Below are 21,706 nucleotides of genomic sequence, written 5' to 3' on the forward strand. Positions count from 1 at the left end.
CACTCTACCATTCACTTCACCCTCCCTGCCTCACTCCGTCACCTATATACACCTAACCATATATGGTCCCACCATACCTCTTCACCCTTTCTCACATATTCCTATTCTATGGGCTACTATGCTCAGTCACCATCAGCTTCATGGTAATTGTTTCACACACGGTCCTCACCAACCTTTTTCCTTTTTTCCTTTCACTTCACTGAGTACTCTACTCACTTAGGGGTTTTCTTTCTCCAGCACTTAGTGGCCATCAGCTCACTGTTCCTATGTTTATCTCTACAGGAATTTTTTGGAATCAACTACAGCATACTATTTTATTCTACCATACACTAATACTTTAGTACTGGAGATCCTTATCCACATGTCTTTTCTATGGCTGCTGGTGCCAATGCCTTGCCTCAGGGTTACACTACCTCAGTTTCCGGGGTTAACGCCATATCTAGTATTATTCCATTATGGTTACCATATACAAATCAATTAGTCTACACGATCAGGTAAGAGTGGTTGGGATCCTTGTCTGCTCCCCCTCTTTCCTTCCCTTTTTTGTATATTTTTCTTTTTTATATATAATATTTTTACTCTATCAATCTTGGTTATCTATCCTAGATATAGCCCAAACCCTGCATCTGCTCCTGACGAGTGGTATACTAACCACGAAACGCGTAGAGCTTTCCTATGATGCGACGTCACATTCCCCCATGGTCTACCATTCTACCTGATTACTATCAAAATTATTATTATGCACCAATCTATTATTACCGAGTTATATGTTACCATTACAATCAGGCTTGCATTTCTAGGTCTATTGAGTTTTTATTGTAAGCTTAATATGTACTATATATTGATTGCTATATAAGATATGTATGTTACCCACTATATATTATGCAATTTTATGAATTTTACTATGTTACTATGTTATGTATGCCTTTTTGTAATCAATAAATACCTATATTTACTTTGATTGGTTCATATTATGTTATGTAACAGTGTGCCTCATATAAAGTCCCACCCTCTTTTTGTCTTTTCTTAACTAGAATGTTAAAAAAAGGGATCAGATGAAATTTTGGTTAAAAAGAGTGGTGGAGAAGGGTGTCGCCTCAGTGATGCATTTCAAAACTTTCTTAGTCCTCGATGCCCAGGGCTGTCAGCTTCAAGAACCCATCGGCAGGGTCATATGGTGGAAGATTATCTAGGGGCCAAAAGAACATGGAGAGCTTTCCAGTAGATGATCCACTGGATTTCTGGGTCATGAGAATAGACCACTGCCCAGAACTTGCCCAGTATGCAATTGAGCTGCTGGGCTGCCCTGCATCCAGCGTACTTTCCGAATGGGCATTCAGTGCTGCCGGAGGTTTTGTGACAGATAAAAGTGCACGTCTGTCCACAAGGCCAATTCTTGCTTTAATCAAGAGTACGTCTAGAAGGTTATGGGGTGAAAGCACCGCCCACACCCAAAGACCAATTTTTCCGCAACTGTTTGACAGGGGCATTAAATTTCAAATTTTTACAGCAAATCCAGTTCTTGCTTTCATCATGACTACCTCCAGAAGGTTAGGGAGTGAGGGCACCAACCACACCTAAAGCCCATTTTTTACGCACTTGTTACTTCTATCCAAAGTCTGCAAAAGAGACACCAGTCATTGTCACCAATCAATGCCAGTCACAAAATAAAACATAAACCAGAAAAAAAAATCCAATTTTCAGGTAGTGCTGTAACTTAAACCCCCATTCAAAAATAAACATGCAATTATTGTGTGTTATAAAACACCCAGTGTTGTCACACAGGACATCACCATCCTCAATAAATACCCTTAATGTCCATAGTTCCACACCATACATTTTTCATGTATTAAATAATCCTCCACACGCCACCACTTGAATCCGTAAAGTGCCACTACCTGCAGGCAATGCACTCACTTTAATATTTTATTAGCTGATGTGAGGGAGTAGTGGCCCAGGTGAGATGCTGATAGTGTTGGCTAGCATACCCGCATTAGTGACTTTGGCTGAGAGTGTTACTGGTTGGATGGAAGACTATATTTGATGAACCTGAACAATTTTATGTTTGTGAGTAGTATTTGTGGGGGAGTCTGATTAATAAAGGTGTTTTTATGCAATATTACACTATTCTTTCCCATTTGAAACTTTTTATGGCCATCTAAGGAACGAAGAGTGAGATAGTTGATGGTCCAGCAGAAGTGGTGAATATCTTACAGCAATATATACTATACATAATATGAGAGGCACAATGTTCCGATGAGTGTACGGCCTGCGGGAAATGGAACTTCAAGGATTCATGTGGTGGTATGTGGAGGATTATTTAATACATATGGTGTATTAAATACACCACACTACACTACATCACACTGTAGAGGATTATTTTTAAGGACCATTAAAGATATTTAATGAGGATGTTGATGTCACATGTGAAAACACTGGGTGTTTTATAACGCACAATAATTGCATATTTAGTTTTGAATGGGGGTTTACATTACAGCTCTGCTTTAAATTTAAATGTTTTTTTTCTAGTTTGGTTTTTATTGATCAATTGTATTCAAAAGAAGTTATGGCGAAATCTCCTGACATACTGAATAGCAAAAGGGCCTATAAGAAAAAAAGGATCCTCAAGGGTTTGTTTCCAAATAATCATATTACCATGTAGCCAAGTTCAGTCAGCCATACTTACATGTATAGCAACAATATCAATAATGGGCTTGCTATCTATGGTCCCTGGGGTCTGCTTTAGAATTAATTGTGTAATGGAACAAGAAGCAAACCCAAAATATTGCTGAGTTTATATTTATTTTAGTATTTGTTTTATCATGGCTTACTGACTTGATTCCATATTGCAATATAGTGTATAATCTCAGTGCTTTTACTACAGAGAAGTAAGCCCCCCTAAAAGAATGTGAAATACATTCTGACACAGAAAATTAAAATGAAATATTTAATTCAAATTTGATTTGGATTTATATGAAGGTGTGCATGTGATATGGTAAAATATCAATTAATATATTTTATATCTTTGTTTAAAAAGATTAAGGTTACTCGAAGAAGCCACACCAAAATGAATGTTATAGAATAAAAACTAAGTAATTACTGTAATTCAAACTTACATGTTTCATGTATGATAAAAACAGTTAAGCTACAGTAATACTTTTACAAAGATTTTACAAATCATAAAAAATACCTCTGTACAAAATATTATTTTACCCTAATTAACATCATGTCATTAGCATGTGATAGAATGGAAAGATGAGGCAAATGTTTCATTGATGTCAGGGTTCTCTGTCAGGGTTTCTTTTATTTTCTCTTATTAAATTAAATGAAATTATTGCAGCTAACTAAAATGTGTGAAATAAAGCAAGGATGGAGGAGCCAACCCATGGCAAGCATTCGTGTGCTTTTGACTTTCAACCCAGCACCAGAAAGATAGCAGGTAGTTCTAGACAACACATCTCTGTTTACCCCAACCTCATTATTTTTACATACAGTAAGCCTCAATATATAAAATAGATGCAGCGCTTAAAATATGTCCAAAATGGTGGCGAAAGATTGAAGAAACAACCTTACTGTCTTGATGTGCATTGTGCATGATGTGCGATCATCTATTGCACATCAAGTCAGTAAGTCTGCTTCTTCAATCTTTCGCCATCACCCCTCAGTGAGCTTAAAAATTTGTGGAATCAACGTTTTGAATACGGGGATTGAGTGTGGAGACTAGGATATCTGTATCCATCCTGTTATACCTGCTGATACCTGATTGATCATTGCTGATCGAGAGCAAGGGTTCCTTTCCCATTCAATGCTCATTTGACCCCTGTAATAAGGGTCCAAAGAGGAGGGTAAGAGGCAGTGTGTCTGAGTGCCGGTGGTGGTTATCCTCTCTCTTTCACTCTTCCACTATATTCCATGGACTGTGTGACTACTACCAACATCTGAGGACCAGAAGGTCTATGGAATTTTTTAAGCGCTGTACCTATTTTATATATTGTTTTATTGCTGTTCACCAACATTGTGCTGGCTGCTTGAATGTTTATAATTTATATGCAATTTATCTAGCGCAGCAGTAGGGATGAGCCCGATGCTCGAGTCGAATGTAAGTTTGACTCGAACATTGGGTGTTCGCCTGTTCGCCAAATAGTGAACAATTTGGGGTGTTTGCGGCAAATTCGAAAGCCGCGGAACACCCTTTAAAAGTCTATGGGAGAAATCAAAAGTGCTAATTTTAAAGGCTTATATGCTTGGTATTGTCATAAAAAGTGTTTGGGGACCTGGGTCCTGCCCCAGGGGACATGTATCAATGCAAAAAAAGTTTTGAAAATGGCAGTTTTTTCGGGAGCAGTGATTTTAATAATGCTTAAAGTAAAACAATAAAAGTGAAATATTCCTTTAAAATTCGTACCTGGGGGGTGTCTATAGTATGCCTGTAAAGTCGCGCATTTTTCCCGTGTTTGGAACAGTCTCTACACAAAATTACATTTCTAAAGGAAAAAAGTCATTTAAAACTACTTGCGGCTATAATGAATTGTCGGGTCTCGGCAATACAGATAAAAGTCAAAATGGCATGGGGTCCTCCCAAAAATCCATACCAGGCCCTTTGGGTCTGGTATGAATATTAAGAGGAACCTGGAACCAAGATTTAAAAAAAAAATTGTGTGGGGGTCCCCCCAAATTCCATACCAGGCTCTTCAGGTCTGGTTTGGTTATTAAGGGGAACCCTGCGCCAATTTTTTTTTTTAAATGGAGTAGGGTCCCCCTCAAAATCTATACCAGACCCTTCAGGTCTGGTATGCATTTTAAGGGGAACCCGTGCCAAAATTAAAAAAATGGCATGATGGTCCCCCCAAAAATCCATACCAGACCCTTATCCGAGCACGCAACCTGGCAGGCCACAGGAAAAGAGGGGGGGATGAGAGAGCGCCCCCCCCTACCTGAACCACACCAGGCCACATGCCCTCAATATGGGGAGGGTGCTTTGGGGTAGCCCCTCAAAGCACATTGTCCCCATGTTGATGGGGACAAGGCCCTCATCCCCACAACCCTTGCCCAGTGGTTGTGGAGGTCTGCGGGCGGGGGGCTTATCGGAATCTGGAAGCCCCCTTTAACAAGGGGACCCCCAGATCCCAGCCCCCCCTGTTTGAAATGGTAATGGGTACATTGTACCCCTACTATTTCACAAAAAAAGTGTCAAAATGTTAAAAAACCACAAGACACATCTTGGGACAAGTCATTTATTAAAAAAATAAATAAATAAAAATGTCCCACAAAGCCATCTTCTTCTCTTGCTCCACCAGACTGAAAAAAACCTCCTGCATGCCACCACCTATCTTCCTCCATGGGAGGCACCCATTGTAATAACCTTCCTCTCAGATGACAGTTCTATTATATCTGAGGGTGGAGCCACACGGTGATGTACCCGGGTGACCCTGCCCCCCTTTGACACGCAGGGACTTCCCAATGGCTTCCCTGTGGCATCAGAGGGGGCAGGGCCACTCGTTTACATAAACGAGTGGCCCCACCCCCTCTGATGCCATGGGGAAGCCATTGGGAAGTCCCCGTGCATCAGAGGAGGCGGGGTCACCTGGGTACGTCACCATGTGGCCTCGCCCTCAGTTATAAAAGAACTGTCACCCGAGAGGACGGTCATTACGGCGGGTGCCTCCCATGGAGGCAGAGCGGTGGCGGCGTGCAGGGTTTTTTTTCGGTCCGGCGGAGCAAGAGAAGAAGATGAATGGACTTCGTGGGACATTTTTATTTTTTTATTTTTTAATAAAGGACTTGTCCCAAGATGTGTCTTGTGGTTTTTTTAACATTTTGACACTTTTTTGGTGAAATGGTAGGGGTACAATGTACCCGTTGCCATTCATTACCATTTCAAACAGGGTGGGCCAGGATCTGGGGGTCCCCTTGTTAAAGGGGGCTCCAGATTCTGATAAGCCCCCCATCCACAGACTCCCACAACCACCAGGCAAGGGTTGTGGGGTTGAGGCCCTTGTCCCCATCAACATGGAGACAAGGTGCTTTGGGGGGCTACCCCAAAGCATCCTCCCCATGTTGAGGGCATGTGGCCTGGTACGGTTCAGGAGGGGGGGTGCTCTCTTGTCTCCCCCCCTTTTCCTGTGGCCTACCAGGTTGAGTGCTCAGATAAGGGTCTGGCATGAATTTTGGGGGGACCCCACGCCATTTTTTTAAAAAATTTGGCATGGGGTTCCCCTTATAACCCATACCAGACCCTTCAGGTCTGGTATGGATTTTAAGGGGGACCCCTACGCCATTTTTACAGAAAATTTGGCGCAGGGTTCCCCTTAATATCCATACCAGACCTGAAGGTCCTAGTATGGAATTTTATGAGGACCCCCACACAATTTTTTTTTAAATTTTGGTTCGGCGTTCCCCTTAATAATCATACCAGACCCAAAGGGCCTGGTATGGATTTTTTGGGGGAACCCATGCCGTCTTTTTCAATTACTTTTATCTGTATTGCCGAGACCCGACAATTCATTATAGCCGCAAGTAGTTTTAAATGACTTTTTTCCTTTAGAAATGTAATCTTGTGCAGAGACTGTTCCAAACACAGGAAAAATGCGCCACTTTACAGGCATACTATAGACACCCCACAGGTACGAAATGTAAAGGAATATTTCACTTTTATTGTTTCGCTTTAAGCATTATTAAAATCACTGCTCCCGAAAAAACGGCCGTTTTTAAAACTTTTTTTGCATTGATACATGTCCCCTTGGGGAAGGACCCAGGTCCCCAAACACTTTTTTATGAAAATAACTTGCATATTAACCCTTAAAATTAGTACTTTTGAGTTTTCACGTTTGTGTTCCATAGACTTTGACAGTGTTTTTGCGTGTTTGAACAAATTTTTTGCCTGTTCGCATGTTCTGCTGTGAACCGAACTGGGGGGTGTTTGGCTCATACCTACGCAGCAGACACCTATTACAGTAAGTTTCAATAAATTATTCTTTTTTGAAATACTACTTCTAACATAGTATTAGTAATAATGATTTTCTGTTTCTGAGGTGAATATCCAGTATGTTTAACCACTTCAGTCCTGGAAGGATTTACTCCCTTCCTGAACAGAGCACTTTTTGCGATTCGGCAATGCGTCGCTTTAACTGACAATTGTGCGGCTGTGCGACGTTGTACCCAAACAAAATTGACGTCCTTTTTTTCCCACAAATGGAGCTTTCTTTTGGTAGTATTTGATCACCTCTGCAGTTTTTATTTTTTGCACTATAAACAAAAAAAAGCATCAATTTTGAAAAAAACACATTATTTTTTACTTTTTGCTATAATAAATATACCCCAAAAATACATATAAAAAAAAGATTTTTCTTCCTCAGTTTAGGCCGATATGTATTCTTCTACATATTTTTGGTAAAAAAAATCGCAATAAGCGTATATTTATTGGTTTGTGCAAAAGTTATAGCGTCTACAAAATAGGGGATTGTTTTATGGCATTTTTATTATTATTATTTTTATTAGTAATGGCAGCGATCTATGATTTTTATTGGGACTTTTACATTATGGTGGACACATTGGACATTTTTTACACTATTTTGGGACCATTGTCATTTATACAGCGATCAGTGCTATAAAAATGCATCGATTAATGTGTAAATGACACTGGCAGTGAAGGGGTTAACTAGTAGGTGGCGATGAAGGGGTTAAGTGTGTCCTAGGGAGTGATTCTAACTTTGGGGGAGGGGCTACAACACACATGACAGTGATCACTGCTCTCGATGACAGAGAGAAGTGATCTCTGTCCTGTCACTAGGAAATGCTTTGTTTACAAAAGCATCTACCCATTCTACCTCTCTGTTAAATGATCGCGGCACCCGGTGGACATCGAGTCCACGGGACCCGCAGTCACGGTCACAGAGAACGCTGCGCGTGCGCGCGCAGCTCTGCTTCTTAAAGGAGACATACCTGTACGCCCTTTTGCCCACCAGTACCATTCTGCCAATGTATATCGGCATGTGCTGGTCGGGAAGTGGTTAAAGAAAAAAAAGTACAGGATATTCACATCTGTAAGTCAATTCTGTTAGCTCTGGGATCTGTTAAGAAAAAAATATGAAGCCCATCACCACAGATACCCTTTTTAGTATATTGGTAATTTGAATTCCTTGCTTATTCTTTAGATCCAATACTGTCAGAGCAGCTATTTCAACCAAGTAAATGGCTAATTAAGTCAGGATGTAGGCATAATTTCTGATCTGTATATTTGTTCTGGGAATATGGCCCAGACAGTTTATGGCCCAGACAGTCCAGTCAGAGTAAGCAAACCAGCTAAAATTTGCAGAAGAAAGTGACAATGGCAGCCTTCTTATTTCTCTTAAAAAGGTTTTCTTCAAATTTGTCTTTAACAAAAATCACAAAAAACAATCTCTGAAACCATAATGAATAAATGTATAAAATGTAAGTGCTTGCATTGTTAGTTTTTTTTTTCAGCATGATAACAATCTTTTTATTGCAAAGATAGGTGAAGAAATGACATGTTTCACTGTTCATATTAAATTAATTTCTTTATTTAAAATACAAGAATAAAAATATTTATATGAACAGTATTTACAATCTTTATTTGTACATAATATATAAATAAAAATATTTCAAAATACACAAAAAATTAATTTGGAAGTATGTGTCACTTAATATATCTTAGTAAAGTTAGCATCTTAAAGTAAACTATTGTTTTACTTTTAGTTAATCCTAATAATGAATATAAGTAAGCTCTATGAACCAAAGCTGGCATTACCAATCATGTTGAGACTAATAAAATTGATAGGAATTATTGAAAAATATTAGACATGTCTCATTGATAACATAAATAAGTACAAATTGGGGTTGGAATTATACTTGGACACATACTGTACACATTTTATAACACATATAACAAATTAAAAAGCAACAAAAGAAGTATTATATGCACTAACAACTTCATCACTGATCTGCAATTTGGAAGTAGTTCTAGGAAAATGAACTGCATGCAAATGGAAACAGGTGACAATTTATCATCTAAAAGGCTTGATACATATTAAAAAGAAGTAAGTAGCAATTTACGTAAAAGTAGGTTAGAACATAATTCTGCTTAAAAAAAAGGCCAGCAGAATACAGTAGTTAGACAGGATTCTGTTTGGAAAATTATTATAGCTAATGTGTATATAAACTTGTGGGGAACATTAGCTGGATATATTACAGCAGACCTATTTGTAACTTCACATTCCTACATAAATGAATCCCTGACATGTCACAATATGCAGCAACAGTATACTTTTTCAAAACTAAAAAAAAAAAACTGTTCCTTTCATCAAGTTCTAGACACAGTCTCTCAGGGCCTGCCTGAGAAAAGCATGCTGGGGGAATGGAGTTTGAGTGGGCTGCAGATAAGAGGTAATCATTCCCTCTATCAATTATCACTGAGACTGTTAAACTGTAACTATTTTGGAGTAACAAAGTGAGAAGCAGCGGCGGGGAGGTTAACTGTTCTATACATAAACATAAAAGTTACCATGGAGGCACCAGGATTTACATCATTTTTCAATTATTGATGAACAACTAAGTCCAGAAAATAGGTGCTGACCAGTGAAGGTGCCAGACCAAAGACTAAGGAGATAGAAACATACAGACATTGTCCAGTGAGATGCTAAGAGGTCCTTTTATCTGTGTCTTCACCCAAGATTCACACAAAATTCACTCAAGAGTCACACAGTTTTCACCCAAGATTTACTTAGAAAATGTATGAATTTAGTGTGAAAGTTGGTGAAAAATTCTAAAATAGACCCCTAAGAGGCAATAAATATCCACAAGCATTACACTTACTCTTTACTTAGCATGTGTGATTTTACAAAGAAGAATATATCTGTTGCTTAGTCTACTTTACCTTCCAATAAAATTAACAATATAAGCATCAGTTAGTATATTGATCACAAGGCATGGTTAGGTTAAAGACAATGGAAAGCAAAGCTTTTCAATATCTTTTTATATGTATTAGTAGTAGAGCGATGAACACATTCCCAAGAATAAAAGCTCTCCATTATCTTCAGTTGTGACAAAATATGTCAGCCTGATATTTTAATGACTTATGTATGTGGATGGATAACTGTTGTATCTAACTGGTTTTGAAAACTATAACAAATTAAACTTGTTGAAATGTAAAGAAAATTCAGTACTTCTTTATTGGTTTACAATCCTGTGTTTTTTTTTTTACCAAAATCAACTGTAAAAACTTGGTTCTCTCCTTAGAAACGTACTCTTGACAAAATCCATTGATGCTTATCCCTTACACAAATGCTGGCTTCACACATGATGTATAGATTGACACATTGGCAATGCTGGTGCTGCTCACACTATTGCAAGCAATGGCATCTTGCTTTTTTCTAGACAAGAAGTATTAATGCCAGATATGTCACTATTAACTTGCAGGAGAGCCACAGTGGAATTAGTTGACACCTTAATTAGTGTTTGGGAGAGTACAATGTAATAACATGTATGTATCTTAGCCAAAATAAGAAATAAGAACCCAAGTTACTGTAGGTATGCAGATCTTTTCAGATTCCTATATATTCATGCATGTTTTCTTCAAGGACCAAGTGAAGAAAAGGAGAGTTTCTTTTTAATTACAAAGTCTTCCCTAATCCAATTATTTGAAGTGTACAAAGATGAAATATACCACATTTATTAAAATCTACCAACTTGAATAAGCTTCATAAAAAAGGGCCAGCAGAATACAGTAGTTAGACAGGATTCTGTTTGGAAAATTATTATAGCTAATGTGTATATAAACTAGTGGGGAACATTGGCTGGATATATTACAGCAGACCTATTTGTAACTTTACATTCCTACATAACATATATGTATCTTAGCCAAAATAAGAAATAATGCATGTTTTCTTCAAGGACCAAGTGAAGTAAAGGAGAGTTTTTTTTTAATTACAAAGTCTTCCCTAATCCAATTATTTGAAGTGTACAAAGATGAAATATACCACATTTATTAAAATCTACCAACTTGAATAAGCTTCATATTTACTTTACTTTTAGGAAATTGATAAATCTGATCAAGCCATCATATACACTGTATAAAAAAAATGATGGACAAATGTAACCTAATTGTCAGCCTAATTAATCAATGTGCTTTTAACCGCTTGCCATTGGCCCCATTGCAGTTCTACTGCTACAGGGCAGCTTCTGGGCGCCAGATCAAGTATATACGTGATCTTGGACTTCCACCCACAGTGGGCACACAGGCGCTGCTGGTGGGCCGCTTCTGGTGTGATAATTCACAGTAGGAGCCACTCTGCGGGTGCTGGGCACTTAATGCTCTCCAGCACCCGTTGATCGTTGGCAATACAGAGAACTGATATATGCCTCTATATACAAGACATATCTCAGTTCTGACAAGGGCGAAGGACTGGATTTCCTGTTCCTGCAAAACAGGAGCTAGAATCTATTACTTCCGGTAGTAAAAGCAGCACACAGTTAAAATGAAAAAACACTGGCTAGGCACAAAGTTAACCCCTTGATCGCACTAGATGTTAATCCCTTCCCAGCCAGTGTCATTAGAACAGTGACCGTGCATATTTTTAGCACTGATCACTGTATTAGTCTCACTGGTTCCAGGTAAAGTGTCAAAAGTGTCAGTTAGTGTCAGAATGTCTGCCACAATATCGCAGTCCCACTTTAAGGTGATGATCGCTGCTATTACTAGTATAAAAAAATAAAAGTTCTGTAAATATATCCTAAAGTTTGTAGACGCTATAACAATTGCGTAAACCAATCAATATACGTTTATTGGGATTTTTTTACCAAAAACATGTAGCAGAATACATATTGGCCTAAATCTATGAAGAAATTTGATTTTTTTTTTACATTTTTTTATTGGATGTGTTTTATAGGAAAAAGTAAAAAAATGTGTTTGTCTATGTCTAAACAAACAGCTACTTCTTTAGAATAACAAAAGATCGCATGATCGGGTCTGAGGCTCCTATGAGATTATTATATGCATCACTGGCATCCCTTAACAGCTTGCTGACCTTCACACAAACATTTACGTCGGCAGAACGGCACGCACAGGCTAATGGGCATATAGGTACATCCCTTTAAGTTTGCCACCATTTGGCCGTGTGTGCCGCTGCCGGCGCGCACTTGACCCTTCCACGAGCTCCGTTAGTGTGATCGCGGGTCCTGTGGACTCGATATCCATGGGGATACCCACGATAGTCTCACGGAGAGGAATGATGTAAACAAACATTTCCTCGTTCTGCCTAATGACACTGACACTGATCACAGCTCCCTGTGATCGGGAGCGGTGATCAGTGTCATGTCACACGTAGCCCATCCCCCCACAGTTAGAATCACTCCCTAGGACACACTTAACCCCTGCATGCAGCGCCTCCTCCTGGTTAATCCCTTCACTGCCAGTCACATTTACACAGTAATCAATGCATTTTTAATCGCACTGATTGCTGTATAAATGTGAATGGTCCCAAAATAGCACCAAAAGTGTCCGATCTGTCCACCATAATGTCGAAGTCACAATAAATATCACTGATCACTGCCATTACTAGTAGAAAAAAATTAACAAAAATGCTATAAAACTATCCCCTATTTGTAGACGCTATAACTTTTGCTCAAACCAATCAATAAACGCTTATTGCAATTTTTTTTAACCAAAAATATGTAGAAGAATACGTATTGGCTTAAACTAAGGAAAAAAATGTTTTTTTATATTTTTTTGGGGGATATTTATTATAGCAAAAAGTAAAAAATATTGCTTTTTTTTCAAAATTTTCACTTTTTTTGTTTATAGCACAAAAAAGAAAAACAAAGGTGATCAAATACCACCAAAAGAAAGCTCTATTTGTGGGGGAAAAAAGGACGTCAATTTTGTTTGGGAGCCAAGTTGCACGACCGCGCAATTGTCAGTTAAAGCGATGCAGTGCCGAATCGCAAAAAAAATGCTCTGGTCTTTGGCCAGCCAAATGGTATATACCTGAAGTGAGGTGTGATTACTCACTAATGCACATATAGGCCTTGAGGTGAGCAGGAGGTGTCACATCTATTTTTAATTGGAAGGAAACTACCTTTTTTCACCTAGGGACTCTTGCTGGTGTTTTTTGGACACTTATATCACTTTAACATTAACCACATACCAACTGCCCGCCTGCCGTTGTTTGATGGCGGCATAATGGCTCACCTGCGCAAATCTCCGTAGCTGTACAGTGGCCGCTTTAAGGGGTACAGGGGGCATGCACATGCCGCCGCATCAATGAGGAGCCGATGCACGTACCCAGTGGCTGCAATGTCCACCGGGCACCTGAGATCGCTTGTGACCAAGCAGGAACATGGATCTGTGTGTGTAAACACACAAATCCACATCGTGTCAGGGGAGAGGAGACAGATCGTTTGTTACTAGTATATAGGAACACCGATCAGTCCCCCCCCAGTCAGTCCCATCCCCCCACAGTTCGAACACACAGTGAGAGAACACATTTAACCCCTTGATTCCCCTTTGATCCCCTTATACAATAATCAGTGGCTATTTATAGCACTGATCGCTGTATATATATCAATGGTTTAAAAAAGTGTCAGAAGTGTCTGATCTGTCTGCCGCAATGTTGCAGTCCCGATAAAAATCACAGATCACCGCCATTACTAGTAAAAAAAGAAAAAAAAATGCCATAAATCAATAACTTATTTTGTAGTCACTATACCTTTCGCGCAAACCAATCAATATATGCTTATTGCAATTTTTTACCAAAAATATGTAGATTACATATCAGCCTAAACTGAGGAAAAATTAGTGTTTTTTAAAACAAATTGGGATATTTATTATAGCAAAAATTTTAAAATATAATTTTTTTTTCAAAACTGTCGCTCATTTTTTGTTTATAGCGCAAACAATAAAAACCACCGAGGTGATCAAATACCACCAAAAGAAATCTCTATTTGTGGGAAAAAATGACATCAATTTTGTTTGAGTACAACATTGCACAATTGTCAGTTAAAGCGACGCAGTGCCGTATCGCAAAAAATTGCCCGATCAGGAAGCGGGTAAATTCTTTCGGGGCTGAAGTGGTTCATTTAATGTTTATTTGAAATATATGATGGACTTTAATGTTTTTCTTTTATCCTTTGACAATACTTATTAAGGAAGGACATACCACAATATATCACTATTTTGACAGAGCAACACTTTCTTTATTATTTTTTTGTTTATAGCACAAAAAAACACAGTGGTGATCAAATACCACCAAAAGAAAGCTAAAAACATAAATTATTTATTTGGGTACAGTGTCATACGACCATGCAATTGTCGGTTAAAATTACGTAGTGCCGTATCTCAAAAAATGGCCTGGCTAAATCTTCAAGAGGTCAAGTGATTAAAGTACTCCTGTTGGGGGGGAGATGTCACAGAAAGCAAAGTGATCCAACAGCATCAAAAGTTGATATTTGTATATGGCAGATATTGCCTCCTCCTACCTCAGCATAATAGTGCTTAGACCTGACAATTGGTACCCCATATGACAGGAGGATTGAACTTTTGCAGCCCATACCACTGGTTCTTGTGGGGTGTGCAGCAGCTGATCAGGGCATCAAGCAGGAGAACTAAATGTGCTTTTAGCACCAGTGAACATATGCTTGAAGGTCAGTTTGATTTCTATGATCCTGTGGAAAATTAACTTAAACGTAAACTTGTCCTAGAGAAAAAGTATTAAGAAAATGCTGGGTAGTAGGTAATGTAAAGAGCTGTTACAGTGATCCTTATGATAGCCTGCCAGGATCTTCCTATGAGTTCTATTACTTGGGCTTAGAGTATACCAAAATCTTTGCAGATACAGATTTTTAGAAAATCAGCATTTGCAAAGGCATTTCAGTGGGCTCCAGTGACACTGTCAAATTATCTGTATCTAAACATATAAGGAAACTTGCTTTTCATATACTCATATTTTTACATACAGTAGTGTGCTGTTTAATCATGGAGAAACATATTAAGAAGGTTCAGAACATAAAATCCACAGCTGAGTTATATAACACTGTCAAATTTGATGACACTGTCCGGGAACTGTGGAAAATGTAATTTAATACTGACTGAATATTCTTCCATATTCTTCATTCTGGGGGGGGGGGGGGGGGAGGATTAAGAACCACGTCTAATCTTACTGTCTTCCTTTTCTATCCTTTTTCACCAAAAGTTTAAAGTTTTTGTAACACTGCTTTCATTTGCAGAGCTCTTTTGCACTTTGTATGATATAGTAGTAAGAATGTTTACCACCAAGCTCCCTAACTTCACTTTATGTAAAATTCAACAAAAAGGAAGAGATATTACTCGATTGTATGAGACATGGTCTTCATTTTGGACCATATTTCATTTTGTATAATTGCCACAAATGCTACTTACCTCTTCAATGTCTAGGATACACATAGTTTTCAGGATGTATGGTCTATGATCTGTATTTTTATTTTTGTAAGCTTATATAGTAAAGTTTATTAAAAAAGTTATGAGTTGGTAATTCATTGAGCATACTCTCTAACACTTGACATAGCTTGTTACTTTTTAACTGTAGAAGTAGATATGTATCAGAACTGTTTATATTAATCAAAGACACCAACCAGAATTTCCAAATATTTTAAAAGTTAGAATGGCAATTTTTTATCCAAATTTAGGATTTGGAGGGCAAGACTTACAGCTCTTGCATATCACACACTGATTAATAAAGCCAGTATGAGTAAACGTAAAATTAGCACCCTGAGATAACCTTAGTTTCTAGGCAGCTGTCTTTAGGTACACACACTGAAACCATTATGTTTTATCATCTATAAACTATTTTATAACTTTACAACTTATGTTCCGATCTACTTTTTCTTGCATTCATATTCCAGAAAACCTCTAAGCTTTTCTTAGCATATGTATTTATGTGTATTCCTTCTTCATAAATGTATTTAGATATAATGGTCACCTTTGCATGACAAGGTTCAATTGACAGTTTAAACCAAAGAATGTTGAGTGGATGGTGTGCAGTGTAGGTCTAGCTATAAACAAACAAATTAGGCAATGCACTGCTATATAAATGCTGATGAACTATGATCTGACAATCTATGACTAAAGGGTAAGTAGGATCTGGAGACTTTGTTACATTTGGAGTTATGCATTGCAAGGAAAGCATTGCTTCACTGATACTACTTGCAGAGTGTTTTGAGACCTTGGAGCAGAGCTTTTCCTGATATTTTTCATCAGCAACAATCATTAAATCATTGGAAAGTTTCCTACTGATTTGAATTAACTTGCATCTAATATTTAGCACCCTTTAAGTCTGGATGAGACTGATAGGCTATCTCCACATTCAAGAAAATGTTATATCTTACACCCATATTTAAGGTATAACATGTAACATGGTGACAAGCGGACCCATCCAATCCCAAAATGCCCCTCCCCAGACAACCTGCAATGGTTCTTCTACCCATCAACTTTCATATTTGAAATCCATGCAGCTGTGTAGGGCTCCAATCACATCACACAGCCACATCATTCCTACAGAGATCAGTAAATTAATCAACTACAGATCCCATCTGCTACCACAGCATGATTCTTAATGGAACACAAGTGTCCACTGACACTTCCTCCAGGTCTATAACTGAAAGATCTTAACTCTGAGCAGGCATAGAGCTGGAGTCTGCAGGAGCTTGGCATAGCACTTGCAATGCTTTGCAGGTTAATTTGCCAAAAATAGTAAATGCACTTTTTTCCTGCAAAAATATGTGCATTTATTATTATTATTTTTTTTAGCCTTTAAATTGAACCGAAACAACATGCACCTAGAAATGTAAAACAAACTGGATGAAGTTGAAGAAACTCTAAGGATGCGAATAACAATTGCAACATTCTGATATTTCCCTAACTGTTTGACCAAAAGAGAGATGTTCACAGATGACATAGCAACAATAATAATAATAATACAGCTAAAAGTTAATTAGGCCAAAAAGCTCCTTAATGACATTATTCTGCTGGTACAGGAAACATTTCAGTTACATGCATTCACCCAAAGAATGCTAACTACCATATACATGTCTCATAGAGACATAGGTGAAGGCCTTCATTGAAAAGTACTAGCAGAAAAAGACACATCAGTAGGTATAAGTAAACCAAAATGTGTTGTCCTTTTTACAGCAGATAATCATACAAACACTTTAGTTTCAATGGACCTTAGAGCATACCTGGCACTTGTCAAGTACTGTAAATTATTTTTTCCTTCAGTTGCATATACATTTAATTATATATATATATATATATATTTTTTTTTTCACCCAAAACACATCTGCTTCTCGACACAGGGAGCACTAAAGGCAAAGCTGTGCTGGCAGTTGCCCTTCTCATCTACATGACAAATGTAGTCACTCTGCATTGACTGATAAAATGATTTTACCAAAAGCAACAACACAACACAAAGATTCAATTACAGAATGGCTAGGAAGGTTTTTGTAAATTCCTTCTATTCCATACAGTGTCTGATTTCCTTTTCAGTTGCAGATTGAAAAAATAATCAGATATAGGGGAGGAGATTAGTAGAGAAGAAAAAAAATGACATATTTTTCTGTTCTTTCCTGATACTTGTCTTCTCAGGGTATTTGATTAGGGGTGTCTTTCATCCCTGTCTTTCATCAGTATCTCCCTGTTGAACCAGCAGCTTATTATAAAATTAAAAAATACTACTTCCACCTGCACAAAATATAGTGAACAAAAACAGAAGCTGAACATATTATTTAACATGTTTTTATTCCAACATATTATATATACTGTATACTGTATATATATATTAGATGATTCATAAGACATAAAAGTTCCAGGTTCTCAAAGGGGTTGGTTTAGTAAGGAGTATAAGCTGGTCACTTACAGAGTGAATGTTCATGATGTGAAGCCCTGCTGACTTCAAAAATCCATTATTGTGTAAGTGAAAATCCAGTTTTTTATGTATTTTTCCTGTACATGATTAAGTATTTTTTACAAAGTGAATTTTCACAACATTCACTAAACTACTGTAAGTGACAATTTCCATTAAAATTGAACATGCTCTACTCTCGTAATAAATCAACCCCAAACTGACCAGAAGGAAAGCATCTGTGTTGCTTATAGCCATCAATCAAACTTTCAGATATAGCTTTTGTAGTACAAGTTATAAAATTAAAGAAAAATAATCAACACAGAAAATGTCCTTTTAGGCACTTTTTAAACAGGGTCCAAGTGAGTCCAAAAAGGAAATATGCCAGCTAAATATGTATACTGGAAGTCATCAAGAATAGCCTGTTTTGACAATGCTAATTTAGCAAAACTGTGTTTAAAAATATTCCAGGCTATCCAAAAGGCACTTATATCACTATTGAATGCACTAAATTATTTTGTTGTTCATGTGTCATCTGAAAAAAAGGCATCCCACAATTTTTTTTATAAGTTTAGGCATTCAGGCTGGGAATAAAAATGTCAGAAAATCTTTTCATTTTGGCCATACATTTATCATATAAAATTGGGTCTCTAATCAAACAATAAAAACAAACCTTTGTCTTTGCTATGACTCCACGTTAGGTTTATATATTCTCTGAGCTGCAGTATTTGTGTGTGTGTGATTTAGCAATGTGGCATTAAGGTGGTTCAGTATTTAAACTATCAGTATTTGGGTAGTTCAGTATATAAACTATAACATAACAAGAAAAAATGAAACTCTAGGTAGACCTATGTTACATACAATTTACAGAAAATAAAAATGTGGAAGATACAGCAAAGGTATAGTTCGAACATTTTGCAATAAAAGGGGTCTATGTACCTGCCAGGAGGAGATTAATGTCAAAGGAGTTTCCATCCAATAAGTATATGCACTAAGCTTCTCTATTATATTGAGAACAAGTTAACTCTATTCTAAACTCAATACTCTGCTTTAAATATAATCTGTGAATATAGATGTGTGGAAGCTGCCACTGCTTGCTCCTTTCAATGGTGCAGGCTCCAGATCTGTCATCCTAACCTTTATCATTTGGGTTGAGCAGAATTGAAAGTTTCTATTTCCCTGAAAATTTTACAAATCAAAAGATGTTGACCAAACATTTTGTGAAAATGCATTGAAGGCAAACAAGAAAGGTGAAATTTTGGAGGTTTTCATGGGTTTTATGGGTGCAGTAGGTTTTAAATGGTCCCTGAGTTAAATAAGCTCCTTTGTGGCTTTATTGTTTTACATTTTTTTCACAGAAAAAGACACTGTAAAAAAAATGACAAAGCTACAATGCATAAATAGTATTCAAATACACAAAAAAAGGAAAAAAAATACTAGATGAAATAAACTAAAACACCCTAAACACACCCCTCAAATAAAAACACACCCTCTAATTTAAAAAAAAGAATATTTTAAAAAGGAAATTTTACATAAGCAGCTCAATTAGTGAAATTGAGAGTTTCTGCTTTGGAACAATTTCTCTGACATTGAAATGAGTAGTTGTGGATAGACCAATTTGTAATTGAATCACTGGGCAGCTTTATTTCAACATTTTGGGTTAAACAAGTTTCCTCTTCCTTATTAAAGAAAGAAAAAGATCAAATACCAGCATATTTCCAAAGCTAGATCTGGAGCTAGAGAAGTCAGGATCACAAGTGAACAATGGCAGCTACCATACTTTTATCCTCACAGGTTCACTTTAAGTTGGTGCATTGGTAAGAATTTTATATAAGAAAGACAGGCAAAGAGAATAATCCAGCAAGATGCATTGCTCTCACACTTCCCACAGGAATTACATAACACTTCCAATTGTTCTAAATTTTAATTTGTTAGAAACTACTGTACTACTAATGGAAATGCCTCATACAATTTTACACTTGTGAGGAATCATGTCAGAGTTTCCATCTAACAATTTGGAAGCAACAATCATTTTGGCAGTTTCCACATCCTTTTTTGTGATCCAGTTTCAACCCAACATGTGACAGAATGTTCATCGCTGTGATAAAAAAAAAACATTTTTTTGGAGGCATATATTGAATAGCGAATCCATTTTCCAAATATATATTTCTCTTTTGTGTAAGTGTAAATGAACTACTATTCACAATTTTCCAAACACTTGTTGTTTAATTGTATAATACAAATGTTTAATGTCAACCCTGTTTTTGTTTATTTATTTTTATAAGAAAATAAGACATAAAATATATATTGTACAAAAATTGACCGCTGCTTTTGGACATGATATCAGGTGTGGTTTATGAAGATGAGAGCCTGCATTAAATTGCACAGAAACAAAGTTTCCTAGTTTCCTTTTTGATTTTTTTTTGTTAAGAAATTATGTATTTTAATGAATGCTGGAATAATGAAACTTGGTGTCTGGTAAAATGGGGGTCAATTGTAAATGAGTTTAAACAACTGAACATTGTCATTATCAACCCTGTTTTTGTTGATGGGATGAAACTCACTCATTTCAAACATACTAGTGCAAAAAATTGTGCAGTAATATTTTGCAACACCAACTGAATGGAAAGATTAACAAACCATCCAGCGCACAAACAGTGTCTGATAAATCTGGTTTCTTTTAACTGTCACATAGTGTCACTGATTTCATGGTAAAGCATTTAATGTATGTGCAACCATACAAAAGGTTGTCCTCTTCTTCCAGTGGGTGTCTCCTCCAGGACATTCACTTTTGTTGGGATACAAAAAAATACACGCACTCTGATGATCTCACACATCAAAGTAGCTGAGGATTTATCCAAGTGCCCAAGATATTGCAGTGAAAGGCATCCAAATAACAACTGGTATGACTTATTTGTCTTCCTAAAGTATTCCTCCATGGCAAGCAGATTGAAGACAGACATTGTAATCCTCTTTTAAAGAAAGGAACATTCTTCATGTGATCTTCAGAAGACTCAACTCATTCAATGAGCATCAAAGATGTATCTACTGTTTGCTGACATATGGTGTTAGAGTTTGCAGCAGCAAAGCCAGAAGTAGTAGAAATATTGGTTTAGGGCACCAATGGAATTTCAGTTTGTCCTTCAGAGGTATGGCTATGAATAAGTCTTAATTGACTCCAAAGGCTATACCACTGTGCATACTGTGTTTAGTGTTGTGTCAAATCTAACAGCTTTTGCCTCTGTGGGTTTTAAGTTTGTATCATACATTGGATTTTCAAATGATGCTTGTCCATTGCTATTTTCATGACCAGCATATCCATTGTATTGCACTTTGGGTCTTGCTCTAAAAAAACAAAAAAGCAAAAAATGAATATCGACAGTCAATAAATTAAACAAGACCCAGTCAAAACTATCTTAAATATGTTCAGTTATGTACAATAAATATAAAAGACCAAATCAAGCTCAATGTTTTTCTTTAGTTTTGAAAAGAGTGAGGATGTAACTTATGCAATTTGGGAATATTTATTAAAAGCATATAAGCGTTTTACTTTGCTAGGAGGATTTTCCAATAGTTTAGTGAATGTAATGAAAATTTCTACCGAAAATTTCTGCCTAATCATATGCAAGGAAAAAAAACAGAATTATTGCTTGCACATGATTGGATGATGAAAGTCAACAGAGCTGCACTTTATTCACTAAGCCAAGGGAGAATTTGCAGCCTATCTGGCTTTAGTAACTCAACTGCACAGAGATTAGGTTGTATCTTTTCTCTGCTACATTAAAATGATCTTTTTATTGCTCTTCCTGAATTTCTAGAAC

General features: G+C 37.1%; 1 protein-coding gene across 1 annotated transcript in view; it reads right to left on the bottom strand.

Annotated features, from left to right (window-relative positions):
* Nucleotides 1–15,150: 15,150 nt before the first annotated feature.
* CSMD1 (CUB and Sushi multiple domains 1) overlaps nt 15,151–21,706 on the bottom strand; it is a 3,274,537-nt gene continuing 3,267,981 nt past the window's right edge. The window contains exon 70 of the mRNA XM_073626646.1: nt 15,151–21,230. Within this exon, the coding sequence (XP_073482747.1) occupies nt 21,071–21,230 (160 nt within the window). The 3' untranslated portion in view covers nt 15,151–21,070. The remainder of the gene's footprint in view (nt 21,231–21,706) is intronic.

Source organism: Aquarana catesbeiana, linkage group LG04 (genome assembly GCF_042186555.1).
Source record: "Aquarana catesbeiana isolate 2022-GZ linkage group LG04, ASM4218655v1, whole genome shotgun sequence".
In the NCBI taxonomy this organism is placed as follows: domain Eukaryota; kingdom Metazoa; phylum Chordata; class Amphibia; order Anura; family Ranidae; genus Aquarana; species Aquarana catesbeiana.